Consider the following 24,086-nt stretch of genomic DNA (forward strand, 5'->3'; position numbering starts at 1 on the left):
ATCTTTTTGTAAAACAGCTATATTTCCTTGAAATACAAATGGTTTGTTGCGTGGTTTATTTCAGTGCGAAATATCGTATTCCAAACTCACATCTTGTAAAAGTATAGACTTGTCTCAAAAACGGAAATTGTTTGAAATCATCAGGTGTTTAATTTTTTCAGTCTTTTTAGTTTTTGTGTTTCGATTCATACGTTCGGCCTATTATTACCATGCTGATTTGTTTTATGGCAGCTTACCTTTGATGCAAGTGAATATACGAAATATCATTTATCTGAACTGCAGAGAAAGATATGAAGGCATGATTGATCATTGCAATCAAAACCTAACAGCCTGAAAAAAATTCATCTGTGACCAGCTCCCAGTTGGCTTGATATTATAAAAGAATAAAGGAATATCACAACTGAATTAAATAAAACATTCTGCTCACAGTAGTCACTCTAGTAATTTGCTGAACAAAATTTTGAATTTTGAATCTTGAATTTTGAATTTTTTTCCTTGATCCGGTCCGTGATCCGATCCGTGATCCAGTCCAATCCAAAATGATTTTGGTCTCTTTGTTAGCCTTTATAGTTAACGTTTGTTGAAAGTCTGACCATTTATTGAAAGAATCATCACTGATTTTAATAACAGTCCTGGCACCTCACAGGCGACGAGCAAAGGTGACTCACAGCCCTAACCCTAATCTTAACACTAACCCTCGCTAACCCCAATTTTATTGAAAAATTAACCCGAATAAAATACTGAAGCTTTGCATAGTATAACATTGACTATGAAATTGCCACTGCACTTCCGTAAGTTTTAGTCTCTCCGAAGTTTCCAGCATACATTTTTAGAACAAATGGACCACGAATTATGGAACTCCAAACTTGCCAATTTTTTAAAGAAATCAATGGGGGATTAATGTTCGGCGTAATGAATGTTTATCTATGGAGGTGGTTTTTTGTTAATGTGCAAAATACCACTGAAATTGTTGATATTGCCCATTCCATTATTAATTTGTCACACAAGACTACAAGTCACACAAGATATACATGATCAAACTTAGTTACCTGCCAAGCTGAATAAAATAAAATACACTTGTCTCGTTAGTATTGCATGGTAGACAATTTATTGGATTGCAATGTTAATAACAGTGCACCATAAAAGATGTAATGTTGTAAGACTTGTAACTTATGTATTGGTTGGCCATTAGAAAGTGCTGAACATCTAAAATTAGAGCTTAGTATTGTGTAGTAGGCAATGTATTTGATTGCAATGTTCATAAAAATGTCTTGTAAAAAAGGCACTTGTCTCAGGCATTGTGCAGTTCCAGAAATCTCCATACCCCCCCCCCCCCCCCCTTGGTATTTCTTAGCTCCCAAACCCCACGGAAACACTTGCTACACAGGCTAATTTTTACATAGCTGGCGTTTTTCCCAATACAGCGCGCCAATTCATCGGCTAGTTCATGGTCACACAACATCTAACTATGAAACTGTTTTCCTGTAAATGCCATGAGCAGGCAACATTGCAAAAACTATGATGTCAAACGGGAAACAGTTCACTGTTATCCGCGAAATGTTGACCGCTATTGCAAGTCAGTTGTCAATAAAGTGATTATTTGTTTTCCACCAGTTTGACCCATTTGTTTTGCTATGTAACAGATCACTTAATGACTGGTTCCTTGGAGAACAGTGAATTTTGTTTCCCTCGAATCTCAATGCTTCCCTCAACTTTATCTCAGGAAACATAGAGATTCTCGGGAAACAAAATTCACTGTTCCCCTTGGGACCAGTCATTAAGTGTTAAATAAACTAGAAATAATTGTTGAATCTATTTGGTTTGGGCACCAAAGAGCTAGAACTAAGTGTCTGCATTAGGAAGGTCTGTATATTATAGAGGCCACAGACATTCTGTCATTGTTAAGGCCTTATTATTAAGGGCATATTGTTCCTCAAGTCAAAACTAATCCAAGCAAGTCTTTGAGGTGCACCTGAATTATTCAATTGTGATTTAATGGAATGCCAGTATATGTCATCCGTGACAAAGTGGCAGGGGAAATTCATTGCCTAGTCATGCTTTAGTGCAGAAATCAGTTTGGGAGACTTCAAAGAACCTGAAATCCCAATAGTTATTGGTGATAGTGAATGCTCCTTCAATTGGACATGTAAGCATGATAGAACAAATATGTTATATAGTTCTGCCTGAAATGACAAACAGTGAATAGCACTGAATATGAAATTATCACTGTTGCAAAACAATCAAAGGAAGAGGGAAGGGAATGCCTGCAAGCATGCCATTGTTTTTTCATTTCTCCCTCTAATTCCCTTCACTGCCCCTCCCATCACCCTTCACACTTCTAGTTTTTCACCTCCTTCCCCTTGAATGGCAGCCATGTAGGCTAAATCAGTGCCACCACATTATGCACCAAGATTACTATTGAGCAAACTACAAATAAAACAAAATATATAAATAAAAGAGCTCCAAACTCAGTCACTTGACTGGTTATCTGAACATTATGTTTTAATTAGGTGCAGGCATACTGTTTGTGCAGGTGTATGTTTTTAAATTGTCGTAGGCCAGGGCTCACCCCTTTAAGCCCAAAGAGTTTGTCCGGGACTTTTGCTCCAGGAGACCACCATTATATTCATGCTGCATTGAAACTAATATTACTGGAGAAAAATATCTATGAAAGATTCACCAATACATTCATTGTGTTGGTCAGTAACTACTCGTTAAAATCATCTCATTAATTAGTCATGAACTTGAAGGCCAGATGAATGCTTCTGAACATTTTCCACACATTTTCCGAAGATTACCGAAGATTGCTGAAGACAACTGAAGAACATCCGAAGATGTTTCAATTGTACATCAACAAATTTAAGTGTAGTTAAAGGGACAAAAGAAAAATGTTATCAAAAAGGAATGATATCTTCACAGTGTAAAAGATAAAAATAGTATCTTCACTGCACGCGATGAAGATATGATTTTTCAGTAAAAGGAAAAATCCTAGTACTTCACTGGTTTTTATAAAATAATTTCTTTTTTTGGCTATAGTGGATCTACAGTGACAGTTTTAAAACTGAAAACAGATTAACCATTTATAACATTCTTAAACATAACTCCAAGGATGCAATGTTCGCGAGAAACAGAACAAGATAAAGTAGGTTGTGCGTGCGACTTATTCACATGTGAGAAAAATATTTGCCTGTTGAGTGTCGTTTGTGCTCCAGAGATGTTAGCTGTGTGCACACAACTTTTAAAACCTACAAAATAAGAGGGAGATGTAACGCAAGACCAGTATTTATCTCAAAATTTTGTTTAGTGACCTATCCTAAAATTTTTCATAAAAGCAACATTTAGCATTACCTCTATCCACATTTCAGACATTTATAGAAAAAAGCCCATTCAATAAAATTTTTGTTGCCAATAATTAATAAAAAATAACGTTGCAAATTTAACTTGGTGATATAGTAAAAGGTGTGTGGTTTGCAATCTCTCAGAGATGCTGACTGAGGTTACAACTTTTTTGGTTTAAAAAAGTTAGTATGGACTAATGGGGTTTGAGGGCAGCCAAAGTGGGTCAGAGAATTTAACAAATCACATTTTGATTGTGTGGATGGCTGTAATTGTAAACAAAGCTAAGTTGTGAAATGGGAATGTGGGTACTTGTGGTGTGGCGCTGGAAAGACTTAAATGATATATTTCTATTACTTTGGTTGGTCATTGTGTTCATTGCTTTCTTTGACTTTACTCCTCCTTCTTCCCATAACCTTTTCCCACCAGCCAAAACCCCAGAAGTGCTCTTCACTGAATTTCGGCGCATCGTGTTTCTTCAACAAATCTCCTTTTCTCTTCCTTTCCAAATCTTGCATTTCCTTCCTCATGATGTCATTACTCCATGAGATGTAGCTTGCCTCGTCTGCCCAGTCTGAGGAGCCACCTGTGAGTGGTGTCAGTGGTAATTCCCGAGGAGCGCCACTGTCTTCTAGTTCCGAGGCTTCATCAAGGATTTTCAGACGTCTCTTGTGCTCACGTTCCCGACGCCGATTTTCTGATTGCAAACGTTCCTCAAACGAACCTAAGTAGGGAGAGAAAGTTTGACGGCGATGCTTCTGCATCTGATACAGTTCGCTCTGCATTTCTTTCAGGCGTGAGATGCAACGCTTGAAGGAGAAGATTTCCTCCTCACCAGTTAAGATTCCAAGTGAGTTTAAATCGAGTTGTGTCAGCTGAAGATCATAAGCCAGTTCTCCAATCATTTCAACGTGCATCTTGTCTTCAAGAAGATCATTACTTGGAATCAGTTGGAACAACTCATCTGGAGAGCTGCCTGCAGTGCAAAATACCTTCACTTTACTCTCATAGGCAGCATCCACAAAACTCAAAAAGCGCCGGGCTTCATTCTTTTGGTAAATGTTCATTTGCGGGATGTCTTCCAGAAAAACTGTGTGGAAGGCATTACAGATTGTGATGTAGTCAGCTGGCCCCAGCGGTGACTTGCACAGCTCATTGAAAGAGAATCTGGCTACGCCATTCTCCGAAGCAACAGGGACAATCACTCTCCGACCATAGACTGGAAGAGAAACTGACGAAAGTCGAAGACCACGCCCAACTGCCTGGCAAAATGCTGCGTCAAATTCTTTTTCTGTCTGGGGAGTGAGAGGGCTAAAATAACTTTGTGTTCCACGTTTTTGGTACACTCTGTAATCTTTTTCTGAATCCATTGCAGCCAGCTCGCAATGCTTTGTTAGCAAACCTACAAGGGATGTCACAGAATCTAAAGCTTCTGTTTCACGTCCAAATGATGATGTTCCAAGTTCACTTGGGGATCTGAAAACAAAACAGAGAACAATGAACTTTGTTGTATGCTGACAGGGAGTTTCCAAGCAGTAAATCAATTCATCAGTAAGAATACATTCTTTGTTTCAAAAGTGTATATTTTTCCCCTACAATGTTGGATTGAAGGACTAAATTCAGCATCAGACAATTTTGATTTATTTACATGTAATACTAGCTGAATATTTAGAACTTAGAAAATAAAGTAAAAGAAATAGAAAACGTCAGGGAGTTGGTGATGGCCATTACCTACCATTCGATTCAATTGCAGTAACTGTTATGAACAAAACACAACCACAAAACTTTAATTTGATTTTAGATTTGGAGAGTAATCTCCATTAACCTTCCCCCTCTTAACTTCCCCTGTCAATGTTTTCCCCTTTATTTATTTGTTGATTTGTATATCTAATTTTTTTTATCTATTTTGATGCACAATATACACAACAAAATGTCTTTAAACTCATTGCTTACCTGTTAGATGTTGTTACAATGACTGTGCCATTTTCCAACATTTTACGGAACACTCCTTCCAGGAGACGAGTGGAGGCAAAGTCTGCCAACTGCATCTCATCAAAGCAGAGCAACCAAGCCTCCCCAGCCAGCTCAGAGGCAATGGACTCCACTGGAGTTAAATCATAGGTTAATTCATCACTAAGGCAACACAGGTTCCAACGATTCAAAGCTGAATACAACTGAAGCATAAAGGAATAGAAATGAACACGCTTCTTGTTTTGAACCTGAATACTGTCAAAGAAGATGTCCATCAACATTGTTTTTCCACTTCCCACTCCTCCATGGAGATAAAGCCCCTGAGGTGCAGGCAGTTGGTTATCTGAAAATAAAAATACAATTATTATAAATAGTTGCCTATTGTATGAACCCTAACCATCTACATTGATCAAATCAAGACTCAAGAACTACTCAAAAAACACTTTCTGATTTCCATAGTGTAATGGCAAGCCCTCCAGTGGAACCTATAGAGTAGCAGATGGAGAGGGACTCTGTGTAACAGCTGGAGAAGGGATCCAGAATGCACCTGATCCAGCTGAAGGGCTACACCTGGACAGAGATGGAATGCCTTGCTAGGGACATAGGGAACTGGAGGAATTTTGTCAGTGGCCTATGCTCCAAACTAGAAATATAGACATGCTTCAAATCTGATCAGATCAGACAGTGTATTGGTATCACAAAAGGATGTTTCCAGAGATTGAGGAGATGCTGCCATAACAAAGGAGCTGAAGTCTCAACCTCCTATCCAGGGATCCTGTACTCTGAAGCAGGAAGTGCATCGACTTTTAAATAAGAAAAAAAAAACTGAGACAAGTCAAAGGGATCTTTAATCTTCTCAAACTCATTAATAATTCATCAAGTTTAAACAAAGGAAATCATGACTGTGACAGTGTTTAGATAATTATCTGATCTTAATTACATGTATTAGCATAGATTTTTACAATTTTTACCTCCTTGGTTTTAGTTGCGATTGAGAAGATATATCGAACACTCAAGCCAGTGTTTGACCACATTTCCAAAAAACTCAAAGTTCATCAAAAATACTCCGCTACACGTTGTATTTTCAACTCTCTTCTCGGTATTTGGAAATGTGGTCAAACACTGTCTCTCATGTTTGATTTATTATATCACAAATGACACAAGCCCTATTTTTGGACTGCATTGGGTAGACATTGATAAAAGAGGTATATGAAGAGATAAGGAGAAGATCAGTTGAAGTAGAACTGAAGGGGAGGCTGGGTTACACCTGGGATGGGGGGTCAAAATTGCCGATGTTGCATGGATCAGGTGCGAACAAGCCAAGGATCTTGGCAGCTGTCAAGCAGTGTAAATGTTGCCTGGAAAAACCTCAAGCTTATCTGCAGTTTCAACTCAAATTGAAGCGTACTTACTGTGGGCCAATAAACATTTATGAAGCCCAGAGTTCAATTTTGTCATTCACTATAAACTGGAGATGGCAATGGAGAAACGGGTTTGTCAACAGTTTGAGCACATCTATCTACCATTTACTCAAAACCCTCCCAATTTACCAAAAGAGACTAGGACGGACTCAACCTGATCATCAATCCAAGATGGCAGTGAGAAATTGTAAGTGGTAGGCAAATTTTTCACTCAGATAATTTGGTTGGAAATTTTGGACTACCTTTCAAGACGTTCCATTTTCCAGTCCGTGGAGTCAAAATTGCCTTACTATTTACATTCCAACCAAAATTTCTGGAATTTTTGGGTTGATGGTAAACAATCTTTACAACCACTGCAAATGACCACACAGACTGGGTGGTCTATATACTGGAAAAGATACTAATAACTTGGGTCCATATTACCTTCTCTGACCTGGCATGTCATCCTCAAGTGCAAGTCCTACTATATCAACAAGCCTCAGTCGAGTTGACAGTGTAGAATATAAAGCGACGTAGACTTTACACTTAAATTAAAAGGAACAAGCAATTTACATAAACTAAATCAAAGTGCAACTTACTTGATTTCTGTTGGGGATCATAATCCTTCAGTCGCTCGTACAAACCCTGCAGCTGATAAACGACTTTCGACTGTGACTCGTCTGGCTTCAGTAATTGTTTTTCTAAATAGGACTTGTACAAAAGTAAAGGTCCTTCATCAGACCTCACTCCATTACTAAAGCAGGCTCTTCTTAGAGTTTTAACGTTTTGGATGTCGACAAAACCATATCGGAAACGAACCAGCCGTTTCGTCGACTGAGCGACAGCAGAAAACATCGAATTTCTGAGGACAGTGACCTCTAAGCTGCTCCAAAAGACGAGCTTTAGTTTGCAACAACTATTAAGTCAAATTTTCGCCGAAAAATAAAAAGTTTCAGCGATAAAAAAAAAACTCAGAACTCAGTTCGCAAGGAACCAGGAATATTCGGTTCGCCCGCCATGTTTGCAATTATGTAACCACAGTCCCAGCATTCCATTGGGTATTGACGACTCGCCGAAGGGACTCTTGGGTAAAATAGACAACTCTTCGAGCCTAGCCCCTCCTGCGTCTCCTCCGCCCCTCCAAAAAATAAGCATTAGTCAATCAATTTTTTAGACAAAGCGATCTTCAATGTTTCATTTCATCAACAGTTGTCTGCTGTATGCACCTTTTGATTTACAGTGAAACCTGTCTTAAGTGGACCCACATTATTCTTCCCACATTTACTGTAAAATAAACCTGCATTCATTAGACACCTCTGTTAAGCGGACCAGGACACCAATAATATTAAGCCATTTTGTCGCACACAAGCTGCAAATAAGCAGACATTTCAAGGGTTTTTTACCTTTAAAAGCCTAGCTGAGAATCCTTTAACATTGTTCTGCGATGTTGTTTTAAAGCTAAGATGATTATTCCAGATTTGATGCATTAACTGACTGGACACTGTGCTATAAGCAGTCTTTGATCTTACACATTACACTGTTTCAAAAGGTTTCATAAGTACCTATTATTGCACAATATTTTAGACCCTGATTAAAGCAGACACCCTGTATTAAGCAGACACCAGTAAGAGTCCCAAGGGTGTCTGCTTACTGTAATACAGGTTTCACTGTATGCATTATCATTCAATCGGCGTCGACAAAACCTGGATCGGACCGGACCGGACCGGATCACGGATCGGATCACGGACCGGATCACGGATCGGATCGCGGATCGGATCGCGGATCGGATCGCGGATCGGATCACAGAAAAAGAAAAACGTTTTAAAGAAAAAAAAAATCGAATCGTTTATAAGATAATAATAAATAAAAAATAAAAGTGGAAAACTAAAATATGTTGAATAAAAATAAGAATCCCGAATTTGACGCAATGACATGTTAATTACAGAGAATGACAAGAGGTCATTTAAAAAGCCACATAAGCGCCTGATTTACGACGAATTTAAATTGTAATGAACAGGCAGATGTAGTTATATTTGATCGTTAGCTGGCTTGAAGCTTACGTGAACCTCCCATTCTCGTTTTTGAAATTGTTGTTAGTATCAGTAGCTAATTCTCGGCTACTTTTTCGTGTCAAATGTGAGCGTTACAGTTAGCGTTACAGTTAATGAGAAAGCTTACGTACGAAAGCTTAAGAACATGACTTGCTTTAAAGGAGCTACGTCACGATTTGCGCATCTTGAAAAAACTAGCCTAGTTTTTCAAGTTCGTCATTTGCAGTCCTCGTTAATCTTTGCCATCCTTAACGATCCTCATTCCGTTTTGATTTGTTCTTGCCTCTTAAGTGCTTTCTATCCTAGAACACGACCATTTTAAGGTTTTATTCCATATAAAGGCAACTCTTTACGACCCTAAAAATGACTTTAAAAATCGTGACGTAACTCCTAAAATGTTGTCTATTCTCGGGTTGCGTTATCGTTCACACTATCGATGTTATTCCTATATTTTTTTTGTAAAACAGCCATATTTCCTTGAAATACAAATGGTCTGTTTCGTTTTATTCCAGTACGAAATATCGTATTCCAAACTCACATCTTGTAAAAGTATAGACTTGTCTCAGAAACGGAAATTGTTTGAAATCATCAGGTGTTTAATATTATTAGTGTTTTTAGTTTTTGTGTTTCGATTCATACGTTCGTCCTATTAGTACCATGCTGACGCGTTTTATGACAGTTTACCTTTGATGTAAGCGAATATACGAAATATCATTTATCTGAACTGCGGAGAAAGATATGAAGATATGATTGATCATCGCAATCAAAACCCAACAGCCTGAAAAAAATTCATCTGTGACCAGCTCCCAGTTGGCTTGATATTATAAAAGAATAAAGGAATATCACACCTGAATTAAATAAAACGTTCTGCTCACAGTAGTCACTCTAGTGTAATTTGCTCAACAAAATTTTGAATTTTGAATCTTGAATTTTGAATTTTTTTTTCCTTGATCCGATCCGTGATCCGATCCGTGATCCGATCCGTGATCCGATCCGTGATCCGATCCGTGATCCGGTCCGATCCGATCCGGTTTTGTCGACGCCGTCATTCAATCCAACATGGTGGGTATAGCTGGAATCAACACCAGAGAGCTAGAGTGGAATATTTTGTATTCTGGCAAATCAATTACATATGAACTCACAATTGATCTCAGTTGTTTCTAATGTATATGGGAACTGATTTAAGGTATGCAGCCAACCCCTTAATTGGCCATTTCAGAGTCGCCTATTGCCTCTGTCAAAACAAGTCTTTCTGGGAAAAAATTCATGTGGAAATGCATTCCACCTACAGGTCCATTTTCATGCAGATCAAACTCATTCTCAGATGAAAGGTTTTACACGAGGACTCGTTTGGAAATGGCCTACTGGTACGGTTGAAATCCTGTTGAATAAATCTCCTTTTCTTTCTTTTCTTTTTTTCAGGCTGCCTTGAAGTTTGTTGTTCCAAAACAATTATAGGAACTTTTTTGCATAAGACATGATAAGAATATAGAGAAGACAAATTTCAGTGTTTGGGAAAGTAGGCATTGTTGCCATGACATTGGAAATGTCCCGACAACACGGCGGGTGATGTTACAATGCGCTTAATTGGGGCCAAACTATTCCAAGCATAAAACCTAAGGGTGCTTTGCAAATATTCACTTCTTTTATTCATCACCAAAAGACAATTGACAACTAGCTACTTTCTCAAAATTGTCAAAATCCAGGTGCCATAAATTAAAGAAAGTTCATCCAGAGCCATTCTGGATATTTTGACAAGGCACGCAAATAAATAGTTGTAAACATATCAACGTACCATATACAATCATTTTTTTCATAAATCTCTATCTTTTTGCTTACTGCTTTTTTACAAAGTTATTAAGTTATGGCCGCAGCAACTTAAAAAAAAACTTTTCAGGAACAAAAGTAAAACAACAAGAGAGAGATAGAGGCAAAATAAATTGTTTAAAATAATGTAAAGTCCTGGAAATTTGACGTCTTCCGAAAATAAAGCCACCATAAAGACCCACCCACCCACCACCCCCCTTTTACCCCCATCTCTCTCCTGGTGTTGAGAATATAACCTAAATGACACCTATGCAAACACACCCTTCACTCCATTTACAGCCCCAGTTCTTGCCCCCCCCCCCCCCCCACCCCCTTGAACACACAAACATTATTTTAACAAAAAATAACAGCTGCACAAGCTGTTGTAATAACATGTTTTATACTAGCCTTATCTAGCAAGTCTTCATCGCAGCCTCTTTGAAAGTCAATGCCTACTTAGCTCTCCCAAAAAGGACAAGTGAGCCATGTAAACACCTATGGTACTTTTTGGGGAGGGGAAAAGAATCTTCAATACACTCAATCTGTTCCTGACAACTTTATATCTTAAAATAAACAACTGAGTTAAATTTTGTTTTGATCATTTAACTTAACTGGTGACTTAAGCCCTAGGCAAATGGACTCATGAGTAGTCGCAAGTAGCCCCAAGCTGAACTTGCATAGATACTTTGCGCTGAGTGGCCAAATGGACTCACAAGTTTCCATGCAAGTACACACAAGTTGCAAAAACAAACACAGTTTCAAGGCTACTGGCTCTGTCCCATGCAGCCAAACTCTTGTGTTTTATTGGCTAATAGGTTGCCAAAGAACTTGTGTTGACTTGGGTTGGGTGGTGTTGACAAACTTGCATTGACTTCTGTGCAAATCTGATCTTGACCAAAGTGAGCGCAAGTCACCGCAAGTCAATGCAAGTGCATGCAAGGCCTGGCCAAGCAGAGTCACAAGTGGACCCAAGTTTTCAACTTGTGTGTACTTGCAAGTCCATTTGGCCAGCGCTTTACAGGTTACTGTTTACGTTCCCTGCACTGTCACTACTTGTCTTCCCCTTCCTGACTCGTCCCCCATCATCTCTTGAGAGGTTTATTGAATAGGTGACAGTTGAGGGAGTCTTTATGAACTCCTCAGGGGCATGGATGGGATAATGAGAAGGATACAGCTTCCCTTGTTAATATTCAATGGACCTTTGAGATGACTGCAGAAGAGTCAGTTCCCATTTCCCATCTCTCCCTGCCCCCATCACAAAAGAGAGTACTATAAATGCTTTCTGAATTAAGCTCGAGCACTACAATACAATTTTTTACCACACAGTACAGGCCAATAAGAACTCAACAAATAAAGAGATGCAGTTTGTAATGTCCAAAAACTACCATGGTGGCAATGGTAACAATAGTCCTATTATAAACAATAACTCTCACATATTCACATACTTCTTGTAAAGTTAATTTTAATTTAGAATTTTTGATGCTGAGACCTTTTTTCCCAACTGATCAATTCCTCAGTTTCCATGACCAGCCGGTTTGCATCGCTAGGTATAATAATAGATCAATGAACATATACGAACAAAATGACCAACCATTAAACTCTTTTAAAAAAGGAACCAGTTGATACATTACAAGCATCATTAATACCAAGGAGTTAGGAGCTTCTCACAAGGCAATATTTTGTGCTACCTGTTCCTGATTCGCACTTTGTGGTGACACTGTTGTTTGTACGAGGCAGTGCCCTTGCTTTGCACATTGAGGACATTATAGCTACCTAGCAGTACATAGGCTTGTAAGATTTTACTTTCACAGGCACTTTTAATTTAAAGAAACACCAGTCTGTTTCCCAGTTTATCTCAATTTGTATAAGAGTAGCTTCAGCTAATTCATGGCACTCAGAACCCATCCTTGGTTGTTATGAGACCGGGATTTTGCCAACAGAAGACTATTACCCTACCAATTGGGAATTTAGAGTTCATAATAGCAAAGAAAAAATAAACACAATTACCTAATAACCATGAGCTAACCCTTGTTAGTGTCCCACAGCCTATGACCTCTTATGCGCACGCTCTTTGTGCTGGTCACACAATCTTCCTCCCCAATGAAGTGTGTGACAAGCTATAAGAACATCTGCAAAGGAGGCTACACAGCTTAGCACCCCTGTGCTACTTAGTCACAACAAAGCCATTTCTACTGCTCAAGACAAACTACAAAAAACAATTGCCTTGTGTAACTGCTCCTTTAGTTGCTTGGAGTGATTTTTCTTAAGGACTTGTACTGAATTTGCCCCAAGGATGACATTCGGAAGGATGCGTTATACGACTCTAGGTTCCCAGTCTTCCTTTGCATGGGTCCATTGCCATTGTATCTTTCTTTGTGAGGTTTGTTTTCAAAGAGCGCAGCACGATTCTGGTTTTCATCCTTGTTACGCTTGACCCAGTGTCCATAGATTCTAAATGCGCAGCCGTCAATCATTTTGCGCAGTGGTTTCACGCCGTAAGGTTCTTGAAGGATCAAGTCAAATGTCACTGGTTGAAGTTTATTCTTTGCAAACTTGGAGAATTCCCTGACAGCTATAAGTGCAATCACAGTCCCCTGTAGCAAATCAACGATTAGTACCTTTAGTTGCTCAAGATATCACACTTGTCAGATTGCGACTTCCTTACATGCATCTTCGTTGTAGTGAAACTTAACACTTGAAATGTTGTGTTATTACCCAAAGAAGGCAAGATTTGCACATGCATAATACACTATCTTTTTCAATTAATTTTTCTTTGTCATTGTCTGTAAAACAACATGTAATCATCAGACCATATGGTGTGTATTTTGGAGAACACGAACCCCAATGGCTAATTTCCCATGTTTCTTAAATTAACCTACATTTGAACAGAGTTCACTATTTATAAGAAGAAAATAATCTCACTGTAACATCTATGGACTCATTACCAATCCAAAAATATCAAAATCACCTTAAATTTCCATCTTGCAGAAAAACCTTCATTCTTTGGTTGCTGAAAATGAGTGACATGCAACAAAATTGAGTGAGCAATATTTATGTTTCAGTACCACAAAATATGTTAGGTATACAGTGTCACTATCAAGGACAAAGACTTTAACAACACTTATTATATGGCTAGCCCCATGAGTAGGAAAGATGAATCAAATTCTGGCTGTTGGGTACCAGAGTGGGCAAGATGGCACTATCTTGCCCACTCAAGACCAAGGCTGTGTCTCACAAGAAAAGCCATACAATAAATCATTTATTGACTAAGCCTGAGTTTATGGACCTTGACTCATCTCAGTCCATAAACACACAAAAAAAGAACTTGGCCAATATCCAGCCATCTTGACCTCACACTTGGTCAATAACCCATATTTACTGATTACGAAACATTTCTTTTAATATAAATTCTGAGAATATAGAGCTATATCAAGATAATTTCCCCTAACCGATGATATGCTTTATTCTCCTCACCTGCTTGCTTCACAGTGAGTTGATTTTGCAAAGAGAAATTCAACTTACATGTAAGTCGCCCTTGAAAGCTGAATGTTCACAAACCTGAGCTCCTTGAAACCAGGGATGCTCCAGTGCTTGCTCTGCAGTGAGTCTTGCTTTAGGATGAATAACTAGAAGCTTAGAAATCTGTGGGCAAGAAAAAGGAGAGTTCCTTATCAAGTGCAAATGAGAAGCAAGCTCTTACATCACTCACTGACAAATTTTAATCAGACCTTGCAGAGCAAATCAGGATAAAATGCACAATTTTATTTGGTTCATGAAAAAAAAAGGCCACTTGATTCAAAACAGTTCACTATTATGCTTTGTCTTGACAAGTGTTGAGGAATTAGCATTCTGAGCGAGAATCTTGCTTTCAAATATTGTATAAGGAAACAGGTTCTGGCAAGAATGTTCCTAAGCAACATTTCTAATAATGTCCATTGATTGTGACATGCCAAATTTACATTACTGGAAAATCTTCAAGTTTAAATTTTCCAATTTGCCAAAAATGTTGTGCCAAAAATGATGTACTTACCAGATTCTTGGCAGGTGCTGAAATGTCATCCCACTCAGGGCTATGGAAATGATATCTTCCTTCCATTATTGATCGCAACATCACAACTTGTCGCCGATGCCAGAAAGGAGGACAGCCTACCAGCCTGTGGAGAGAATTGGGTAAACATTGTTGACATGACTCTTCCTTTTTTCCATGAAAGCTGAGACTCTTTTGCACAAAAATTATAATACAAAGGACAAAAATACTTACAAAGTATACATTATTACTCCACATGCCCACCTAAATATGAAACAAAGCAAAGTTCAGCTATACGCTTAATGACTAGATCTAGAACTAAAAGATAGATACATGATAACCATATTAATATTAATATTATTTTCTATTACAGTTCCAAGTCAGTTCAGTTGGCCAAAACCTAAAATCAACCAATCAGGTTATTCGAGTATTGGACTGGGATCCAAAGCAGATTACAATTAGGTGGTTTTATCACCTACTTATCTAAAAGAATTAACATACACATCAATTTTTGTTCCAACTTTCTTTTTGTTCTAGTCAGCTCTCAATCAGAATTGCACACTTATTGTTTAGAGTGCCCTTCTACTCCATGATGGCAGAATTTCTGCTTAATAACATTTTCGTTTGTGTAATAATTCTATTATTAACCAAGCTTGCTTGGGACGTGACTGGTAGGATATTGGCCCTCAGTCTTTCTTGTATGCCCATGGTCAAAGACCCCAGGTTGATATTCTCACAGTGACGCCCTTGCCGTTGGTCAATAAGATATAGTATTTATTCATAGACATGTAATGTACATGTACATGTATGTTAAAAAGATAAAGGTGACTTCCTCACATGTCAACTTCCTTTCCATAACCTGGGGCATCAGCAAACATGGAACACTGAAGGACTTCAGGAGATAAATAGCCTGGTGTCCCACACAACTCTAACAAAGCAAAAACAAAAAAGAAAACAGTTCACAATGTCATCATTTGACGACAACTACCAGGATTCATTCCCTTTGTCCTTTAATATTATTCAAACTTTTACACCACAGTCAAGTTTAAATAACAATCGCTCTAATCAACATGAGAAAAATAAAAAGTGAAGGATTCTGGTACTTGTAGTCTAATGATTCCATTGTGTAAATAGTGTATTAGAAGTTACATGTATAAGTGCGAGTTTTCTTCAAACAAACAGTCAACAAGGCATAGCCCAGTTCACAAATGCTCCTAGCAAATGAGGGGGAGTAGTCCAATTGTTTTAGTAGACACTCTAAAGGATTACAGCACAAAGCTACAATTTTGTGTGTTTTTAGGCCTAAAATTTAGCACGAATATAATTTTCAGGATCAAGATCAGTACACCCACAATCATTGTTTATCAGTGAATAGAAAACAATGAAAAAATCACTCAGATTCACGGATTTCCTATAGAACACAGCTGAGTGGCTACTACTGCAACATATATTAAAACAAACAAAAATGTTGTTACAATACATTGTCATTTGTACCTCGGAGCTTTTCTTCCTCTTTGAGCTTGACGGCAAAGCCAAAATCTGATATTTTCACAGCATACTCTTCATCTAGGAGGATGTTTTCAGGCTAGAGAGGAAACAATCACTAACAGTAAACATGCATGACATAGGCATCAAAACATACATGTAAATTGCATTGTCCGTGTACACCATTTAACAACTCAAATAAAGAAAGAACATTACCGGTAACATGCATGGATTAATATTCTCGCTGATATATGCTGAGAATTCCATCATGCATTGAGAACATCCTGTAAAGTCTTCATTACCATCAATAATATTTAGAATAAAGATGGATAAGATGGATATTTGTTAAATGAATTCTGTGTTCATTTGTGGCAACTCAAAGCTTGTCTGAGTGATACATCACTTCATTGAGAAATACAACATACCTTCAAATCTCTGTGAACAATGTCACTATCATGCATAAACTTTACAGCTTCAAACACCTCAAGCATAATACGCCTGAAATATATAAACACACTCCATAAACTTCTGAAAATAGCATCACCAAGAATACCAACCCTCTGACAAGCCGAGCCAAAAATGATCTCCGATATTTGTATTAGATGACCCATATTACAAAGGCAATGTATCACTATCTGGTGCAACACAAATTCTTCATCCCCTTAGACAGGTATTGAGTACATTTTTAAAGATAATTTGACCAGCATGTGGTACAGATTTTAGGTACCTTGAAATGGTGACTGCCCAGAAATTGCGACAAGGGTTCCAAAAGTAGTAACAAGAAAAGACTGCTGTCAAAATTCAAAAGTTTATTGTGTTTTGAACATGTTTTGTCATTCTTGTCTTTGTAACCTGTCGGTGTACTGTCTTGGAACTGAGTTTTGTCTATAAATTTCTTTTCACTAAGATTTACAATATTTAGAGAGGAAGTCACATCAACCTTAGCTGATTTTCAAGCAGGTCGTTTATCCTGGTGGAGTTGGAATTTGGAGAGGGAGAAAAACTGGAGAACCTGGAGAAAAACCCTCAGAACAAGGCAAGAACCAACGACCACTGGTTATAGAAGCTGAGCACAGTCTTACCTGGTTTTCTTTTCTGATAATGTCACTTGGTCTGTGAGATGATCAAACAATTCCCCTTTGGCTGCACTGTAACACAATGTTAAAGATATTAACTAAAGAATGAACTTTTAATTTTGCACCTGAGAAAAACAGTCTCATTATGATCAATTTGAAAGTGGAAGGACTCTCTCTCTTTAGATACTGAAAATTACAATGAAACATCTGAAGCAGCTGCAAACCAAATCTAAGTGTGTTGAACTCTGATAAACCTATTGTCCTGGGGATTTCACTAAATGTAAAATGTTCTCAGCAGGAGGCTAAATGGTTTTCACAAGTGGAAAATCTATTTGCAATGAACGTTTTTATACGAAAAAACGTTCTGCTACCGTGTAGATGGCCAAACCAGCAAGCCAAATTGTCCTCACAACTGGTCAAGTTGCCTGGTGGTCAGCCCTTAATGAAGCCCCTATTATCCACACTTGCTGAGGTTGATAACAATGCCTTACCATTCCACTGATAAGCCCTGGGATTCATGAGGGGTTTGGGTGGGCTTATAAATGGTGGATCCTCCTGATCATGACCTACATATACATGTACTTCTAAAATATAGGCTACTTATCAATATGATACTACCAGAAAGAGAAAGAATGCAATGTGTGTTTAATATTAATCGAGCTACCCATTGGTTCCCAGTCATGCAGAATTATTTAAAATTCAACCTTGCCAATTTGGCATTTAAATGTGCTTGAGTTACATGTATTCAAGGTCTGAAGAAGGTATGTTTAGTATACAATAAATATTGTACTTACAGTTCAAAAACCAGGAAGAAAAACACAGGGGACTCAAAGACATCTACCAAGCCAACTAAGAAGAAACCAAGTAACACAATGATCACAAAATGTACTACACATCAAAACTGTACTTCCAAGTGGAATTAAAGTTAAAGTTAATAATGTAATTGTCCATAAACAATGTCCCACAAAAATAATGACTACATGTAAATTCAAATATAGAAAAAAATGCGAAAAATTATTTAGTTGATGCCAGCTGGCACTACTAATTTACCGCAAAACTGCACGACCTGATCACATGCAAGTCGAAAGTTCAAGTTGTTATTTCCCTTGGGAGTTAGTGAGTTTGACCCACAACACGTGACAAGTTTCTCCTAGAAACTAATAACTTTGCGTTATTTACAGTTGTATAGAACCCGTGCTGTACATTATTTAAGATTCAACTAACATTATTTCTGATGATCTTTAACTTTACTGTGATTCATGTACAATGTCGCATCTCTCACAGCTGGTTGTTTCTTAGTTTTTAATAGCAGTGTTAACCAAATTGAGTTTGTTGTAGCATGACCAGTGTTGAATTTTGAAGTTGAATCTGAGAATCTCTCGGGAGGTGGAAAAGTTGACTGAGTCAACAGAAACCTCTCATGATGGTAAAATGGTGAAAACAATAAGAATCAGAATTATTAGTATCAAAACAGTAATAATATTGCAGCATTACTTACTTATATTCCTATGTCCTTGTAGAGCAAGCAGAATGTTGACTTCATCTCTTGTAGTTGCCTCTATGTCCACGCCTCCTGCATCACTCAGCTTATCTATTATTTTTACGGCATATGGTTTGCCAGTAGCTTTGTGGAAACATCGCCGCACCACACTGGAAATTCCTCTGAAAAAAATTCACATTGAAATTTGTTTCATTCAGTTCAATGTATACTAGTCCAGTGTCTGATCTAGGGCACGCCATTGCTGGATTGGCATAGTTCGATGGAAGATGTCCCCCAAATATTCGTCACATGGATCATTTTGGCGCAGCAAACATCTGCAGCTACTGACTTGTAATTTTCCTTCGTTTTCTAAGTTTTTCGAAAACTTTGTGTGATTTCAAGTTTCAGAGAACTGACAATATAAAACAGCATGCGTTTTACCAATGTTTACAACATGGACAAATAAAAATGGCTGCCAGAGGCTGAGATGAGATTCCTGGGAACAAGTAGAATAATTCTTATAGGGGGGGTCAATTTATAAAAATGCACGTGCTCATTGCGAACCCCTTACTTTTCATGCTTGACTGATGAAACGCAACATGTTATTTCAGTTGTTTTCTTTGTCATTCTGCTATTTTATTGTCATGTCAAAGCAGAAAAGAATATTATCATTCTTTGGTCAAGAAAACAAAAGAGAAGTACACAGACCGCAAACGGAAACCTTTTGTCGAACCAAAAGCCAAAGCAGTAAGAAGAAACTTTCAATTTACCTGGTTGGAAAAATTCAAGTGGTTGTGATACAAAATAAACAGTGTGTCCCCAAAAAAACTGGAATGTCCCCTAGAAAATTGTTGACTGGGACAGAATGTTCCCCTAAAGTGAAATTCTAGATCAGACACTGCTAGTCTATAATCCAAAGAAGTAAACTAGTACTAATGATAACAAGGTTTATTTCTGGGTAAGTAAGTAAGTAACTTTAGTTTACCAGGGTAGCCCATTCAGCAACAAGGCTGGTATCTATAGGGGTCCTAGGAAATAAAGAAACGTTGTTGTCCAGGGTTGCCTTGGATACCTCCCTTCTGCATACTGCATTTGGCATCTCCCTAACCTTTTAGGCAACAGTTTGTAAATGTTCCTCTAAACCTTGGAAAAAATGAGAAAACATTGCCATCTTGTAGATAACCTACAGCCACTGCGTATTAATGACTGATACTAGGTGATAGCTCAGCCAATCAGATTGCAGCATTTGCATTAGTTTTAAAGTAAACTAACTAACTCTACTTTAATATACCTTAGACTACACTATAAAACAGGTTAGTGCCAAATGCTGTTGGCCATTTCCAAGTTTCCACTACCTCAGCCTCAAAATGAGTCTTGGTGATAAACCTGTCATAAAAAAATGAGTTCTCCACATGGACCCACACGTTCATTGCCATGTAAATCAAACACTACATGTATGTGCCACTCTTGTTTTGCAGAGACAAGAGGCAGCTTGGCAACAGGCTCCCTGGTTCCATGATGTCCAAGGTTCTCATAGTATTTGGTCAACAATTTAAAAATTTGCTGTGTTGCCGAAAGGGAGATGAAAGCAAACTCTGTCAACTGTGGCTACCAGGGACAAAATATGGAGTGTTTCTATGGAAACTTGCTACATCTCAAAGAATTATTGTTACATGTCACCCTTCTGATTGAAACAGAGTTAGTTTCAGATTTGGTAACTTAAGCTTCAGGAAAGTTAATGTTATTCTTCAAAATGCAATTCTACATGTATAGCCATACTAATTAACCTTTTGTGGCCCTACATGTATGAGCTTTGTGCATGAAGGAGACGGCTAAATGTAGCTCTTTCTGCTGTAATTAGTTCAGTTGTTTGCTCGTTTGCTAGGTAGCGCCTTACTTGAAACACCAGTAATCATTTCGAAAATATCACATAATTTTGTCACAAATTCTCCCTCATACATGTATCTACATGGTTCATTAACCTTGAAATCTCCAGCAGGCAAACGATTACTAGTATTATTATTATTTTGTTACTTGTCTGAGCTGATCAAAAACTACCGGCAACTTAAATCATCCAAATTATCAAGTTATTACAGACTGATACTCAATATAATTCCAAAATAAACAAACAGCAGTTTTCTCCGAAAATGATCGACTTCAAGATTCACCCCCAAAAGGAACGAGCTTAAGGCGTGGGGCACGCTTGTTCTATTCCGTTAATTAGGGTAAGGTTAGACACCTGTGCTTAAATGTGCAAGACAAGGTACATCTAACCTCTTACGTTAAGTGAATACGTGTGCAAATTCGAGTTTTTACTTGTTAAGCCGGAAATTCATGTGACCTCTCAAGTTATAAGCTCTGCTGCGGATCTCAGTATTTGCCAATAAGCGTGATAACCTTTTTACACCACCACCTTATACATGTATTTCGCTGTCACGTCAGTTAGAGAGAAAAACGTTGGCAAATTTCATCTCTATTTGTTTAAGTTACTTGTTCCAAGCAGAATGCATAGCACACCCGCTGTAGCACTCCACATTTCAACCGACTGCTAAAAGGATTCCAGTGCAGTAACAAATCGAACGAATGCGTTGCAGAATTGCGACACGATCCCTCCTCGATCGGCCTACGTACGTCTGTTTAAGTATCTGCGATGAGTTTTGAGTAAAGGAAACGACCCACAGTCAAGTTAAATCCCATCACTGCAGTATGCAAAACACGCACGAATTCGCCAAGTTTCTAGCATAAACATCATTCCAATAACATCGTTTCCGCAGCATAGGGCTTCAGCAAAGGTCGAACAGACCACCGTGTTAGTGCACATGCTAGCAGTAAAACTAATTTGCTCGGCGAAAAGCTGTAAATTCGAAACGCATAATGATCTAAGCACTCTCCTGAAAACAATAATCTTACACAAAAATCATATCAAAGTCCACTTACGCGCCCAATTTCTCCTTTACTTCGTACTTGTCGGAAAATCCGCCGGTTGCTTCGGTTCCTAACGGCCCATCTTCCAAGTCAAATTCTGTCATTTCACGATGGCCAAGTCACAGTGCTTTGGCTTTCGACTCTCAAACATAGTTCTGAAATCATCTGGAGGGTTTCATCTCGTCGAGATGCAAAACAAAAGCGAACTTAAATTGCAAAGATTTGTAGTCATCTAAACCCTCGAATGAACTGTCCAAATTTACATAAAGAACAGTAAAACGAGCACTTGCTCGTCAGCGGTATGCTCTGTGAGAGTGACTGAACAATCGTAAAACGTGAGATCAGCCATTCACGCGTGACCAAAGCAACGTGACAACGTGACAAGCTTTCGCTAAAAATATAAACAGTCTAAAGATCAAAAAGTGAAAAATAAAAAAAGCAAAGTTTCCCAAAGACTTCAAAAAGTTCATACCAGAAGAAGCAATTTACAGATTTTTTTCGGTAAACCTAAGATGTGACGTGAAACAGGTGATAGGAGATGATGTTAGCGGGAAATGCAGGTGTAAGACGTTTGTTTGATCGGCACTGTTCAGGAGAGGTAGCTGACCCACATTCACGTGTCTTAATTTGGTGCGGGTGAACATAGCGTGACAGCTGATCAACCGTGATGGAGTACTCTATTCGAAAACAAAGTTATGAATCACTCAGCGTTCCATAAGTCACATGTACCAAAGAAGCAGCTAGTACGACCACAACATTCTCAAAACTTAGAATTCCTAAGAATGAAGGAGCGAATTGGTATTTTAACATTGTGACTGTAAAGCCAATGATTTTTCATTGTTACAAGTGCTGCGCTCTTTCGCCGCTGCCCGTCTTAGTACAGCTGAGCACGCGCTCGAGCGGCCAGCTGCCTCGCGCTTCGAGGCTTTTGCTTGCTGAAAGAAGCCGACCGTTTGAAATGTACGCTTGCCGCGTACCCGACTCAGGCCGCTCTGCTATGAATTGCGTAAAATTTGCGTTTCAACTTTCCGTTGGCCTCCTCTTTAGGCAAACAAAATCAATATTCAGGAATATTGGCTCCAAGGCATGGAACTGTCGCACATAACCACAAGGCCAATAAAGACCTTTATATGCATGATATTGGTTGCAATCTGAAAAAAAAAAAATCAAAGCAATTGGCCCTATATATCCTACGGCATCAATATTCGTCCGAAACACTGCTGTCGAGTCATTATCCTTTTAACGTTTGACGTCATCGGATGACGAACTTCCTGTTAAGGGATTCTGAATTTTCGTCGGTCATATTTTGCTCTCAGCCAGAGTGAGTCGTGGTTATTTTCATGTCAGGGCAGAAGAAGCTAGTAATTTCCTCAACGCTTGTTATGCTGGAGTTGAACAGTCCCCGCCTTTCTGGTCACCAAACTTGGCTACCTTCAATAAAAGTCAAACTGGAAAAAAAGATGGGGTGGGGCGGGGAGGAGGTTGAATGGGGAGACACAGGGGTTGGAGCCTTTACGGCTACGACCTCGGCAACATAAGGATTCCAAACTATGCTACATATATTGTCTTCGTTAACACGCAAGAGAACTATAATCATCATTTACATTGTTGTAAGCAATTAGTTTGTTTTCATGTAAATGGGTAACATGGGTAAAGACATCAATACGAGAACGTATTATAACAACTATTGAAGTATTTTCAGCCCAAGGTCAGTGAGGAGTGCGATTTTTCTGGCGGGTGAAGAATACATAAACAGGAGTTTAAATGAACGTTGAAATTTTCTTTGAACATAAATTACTAACAAATAAATCTTCCGTTACACTGTTACTCGATCAACCGATATTATTTGCCCAATTGATCTGAACGATTTATAATCGCCTACTGAAAAGGATTATGTAGAAGCCATGTCATGTTCGTATTGAAGTTTGAACCATTGAGCTCGCGCTCGTAGAATCAATATCATAACTGCACATGAACTCTTGTCTCAAGTTAATTTTTTCGTAATAAATTCCGCCCGTTTGTTGACCATAGTTTGCCGACACTCTTTTTGTTGATATGTATTGTTAAAAGCATAGTAGTAGGGTTTGCTCGGGTTTAGGGTTTGGCATTTAAAGCTGAATTTCAGGGATCAGGGATCTACTAGAGTTTTGACAGAGTTTTACAAGATTGCTAATAGAAAGTATTGCTTGAGATAACTTATAAAAAACATCGCTTGGTATCCTTTTGTGCAAAAAAATATATCATTTTGACAAAGGGTTCAAATAAACAGGACGAGTTCGCGGCTGGTTTCGCCGATTTTGAGCGAATCAACACTGGTTGTCATCACGGTCAGTTTGCATAAAAACAGGAACACTTCGGCATTGGTATAAAGAGAACTTATTACGAGATAAAATTATTTCCTCTCTTGTATCTTAGTCACCTCTTTTAACGTTAATAATTTATTTGGATCAAGAGTTCGATTCGACCCTACTTCCCTAAAGAAAAGTATAGCAGTTGTTATGAACAAGTGCGGGCTATGTTGGTAATCAA

The 24,086-nt window shown here is 38.4% G+C and overlaps 2 protein-coding genes across 2 annotated transcripts; both read right to left on the reverse strand.

The window, feature by feature from the left end:
* Positions 1 to 2,476: 2,476 nt before the first annotated feature.
* Positions 2,477 to 7,761, reverse strand: LOC110052139 (AFG1-like ATPase). The gene is made up of 3 exons (XM_020758270.2): positions 7,307 to 7,761; positions 5,290 to 5,650; positions 2,477 to 4,812 (listed from the first exon to the last, which is right to left on the reverse strand). The coding sequence occupies exons 1-3, from the start codon at positions 7,560 to 7,562 to the stop codon at positions 3,690 to 3,692; spliced, it is 1,740 nt and encodes a 579-aa protein (XP_020613929.1). The 5' UTR covers positions 7,563 to 7,761; the 3' UTR covers positions 2,477 to 3,689.
* Positions 7,762 to 11,915: 4,154 nt separating this feature from the next.
* On the reverse strand, positions 11,916 to 21,927 carry LOC110051951 (phosphorylase b kinase gamma catalytic chain, skeletal muscle/heart isoform-like). Its single transcript, XM_020758063.2, has 12 exons — positions 21,570 to 21,927; positions 18,651 to 18,814; positions 17,947 to 18,001; positions 17,159 to 17,224; positions 16,502 to 16,574; positions 16,086 to 16,176; positions 15,429 to 15,519; positions 14,826 to 14,855; positions 14,595 to 14,718; positions 14,123 to 14,206; positions 13,533 to 13,574; positions 11,916 to 13,158 (listed from the first exon to the last, which is right to left on the reverse strand). Exons 1-12 carry the CDS (start codon positions 21,659 to 21,661, stop codon positions 12,805 to 12,807), a joined length of 1,266 nt encoding a protein of 421 aa, XP_020613722.1. The 5' UTR covers positions 21,662 to 21,927; the 3' UTR covers positions 11,916 to 12,804.
* Between the last annotated feature and the right edge of the window lie 2,159 nt (positions 21,928 to 24,086).

Source organism: Orbicella faveolata, unplaced genomic scaffold (genome assembly GCF_042242905.1).
Source record: "Orbicella faveolata isolate gen_17 unplaced genomic scaffold, um_ofav_v1 contig_47, whole genome shotgun sequence".
Lineage (NCBI taxonomy): Eukaryota > Metazoa > Cnidaria > Anthozoa > Scleractinia > Merulinidae > Orbicella > Orbicella faveolata.

Coding starts and splice junctions, on each gene's coding strand:
- LOC110052139 (XM_020758270.2), bottom strand. CDS start 7,562: ATGTTTTCTGCTGTCGCTCAGTCGACGAAACGGCTGGTTCGTTTCCGA. Junction 5,651..7,306: donor TGATCCCCAACAGAAATCAA/GTAAGTTGCACT, acceptor TTTTATTTTCAG/ATAACCAACTGCCTGCACCT. Junction 4,813..5,289: donor ATTGTAACAACATCTAACAG/GTAAGCAATGAG, acceptor TTTTGTTTTCAG/ATCCCCAAGTGAACTTGGAA.
- LOC110051951 (XM_020758063.2), bottom strand. CDS start 21,661: ATGACAGAATTTGACTTGGAAGATGGGCCGTTAGGAACCGAAGCAACC. Junction 16,575..17,158: donor TTATCAGAAAAGAAAACCAG/GTAAGACTGTGC, acceptor TATATATTTCAG/GCGTATTATGCTTGAGGTGT. Junction 14,856..15,428: donor TATGGAAAGGAAGTTGACAT/GTGAGGAAGTCA, acceptor TTTCATATTTAG/GTGGGCATGTGGAGTAATAA.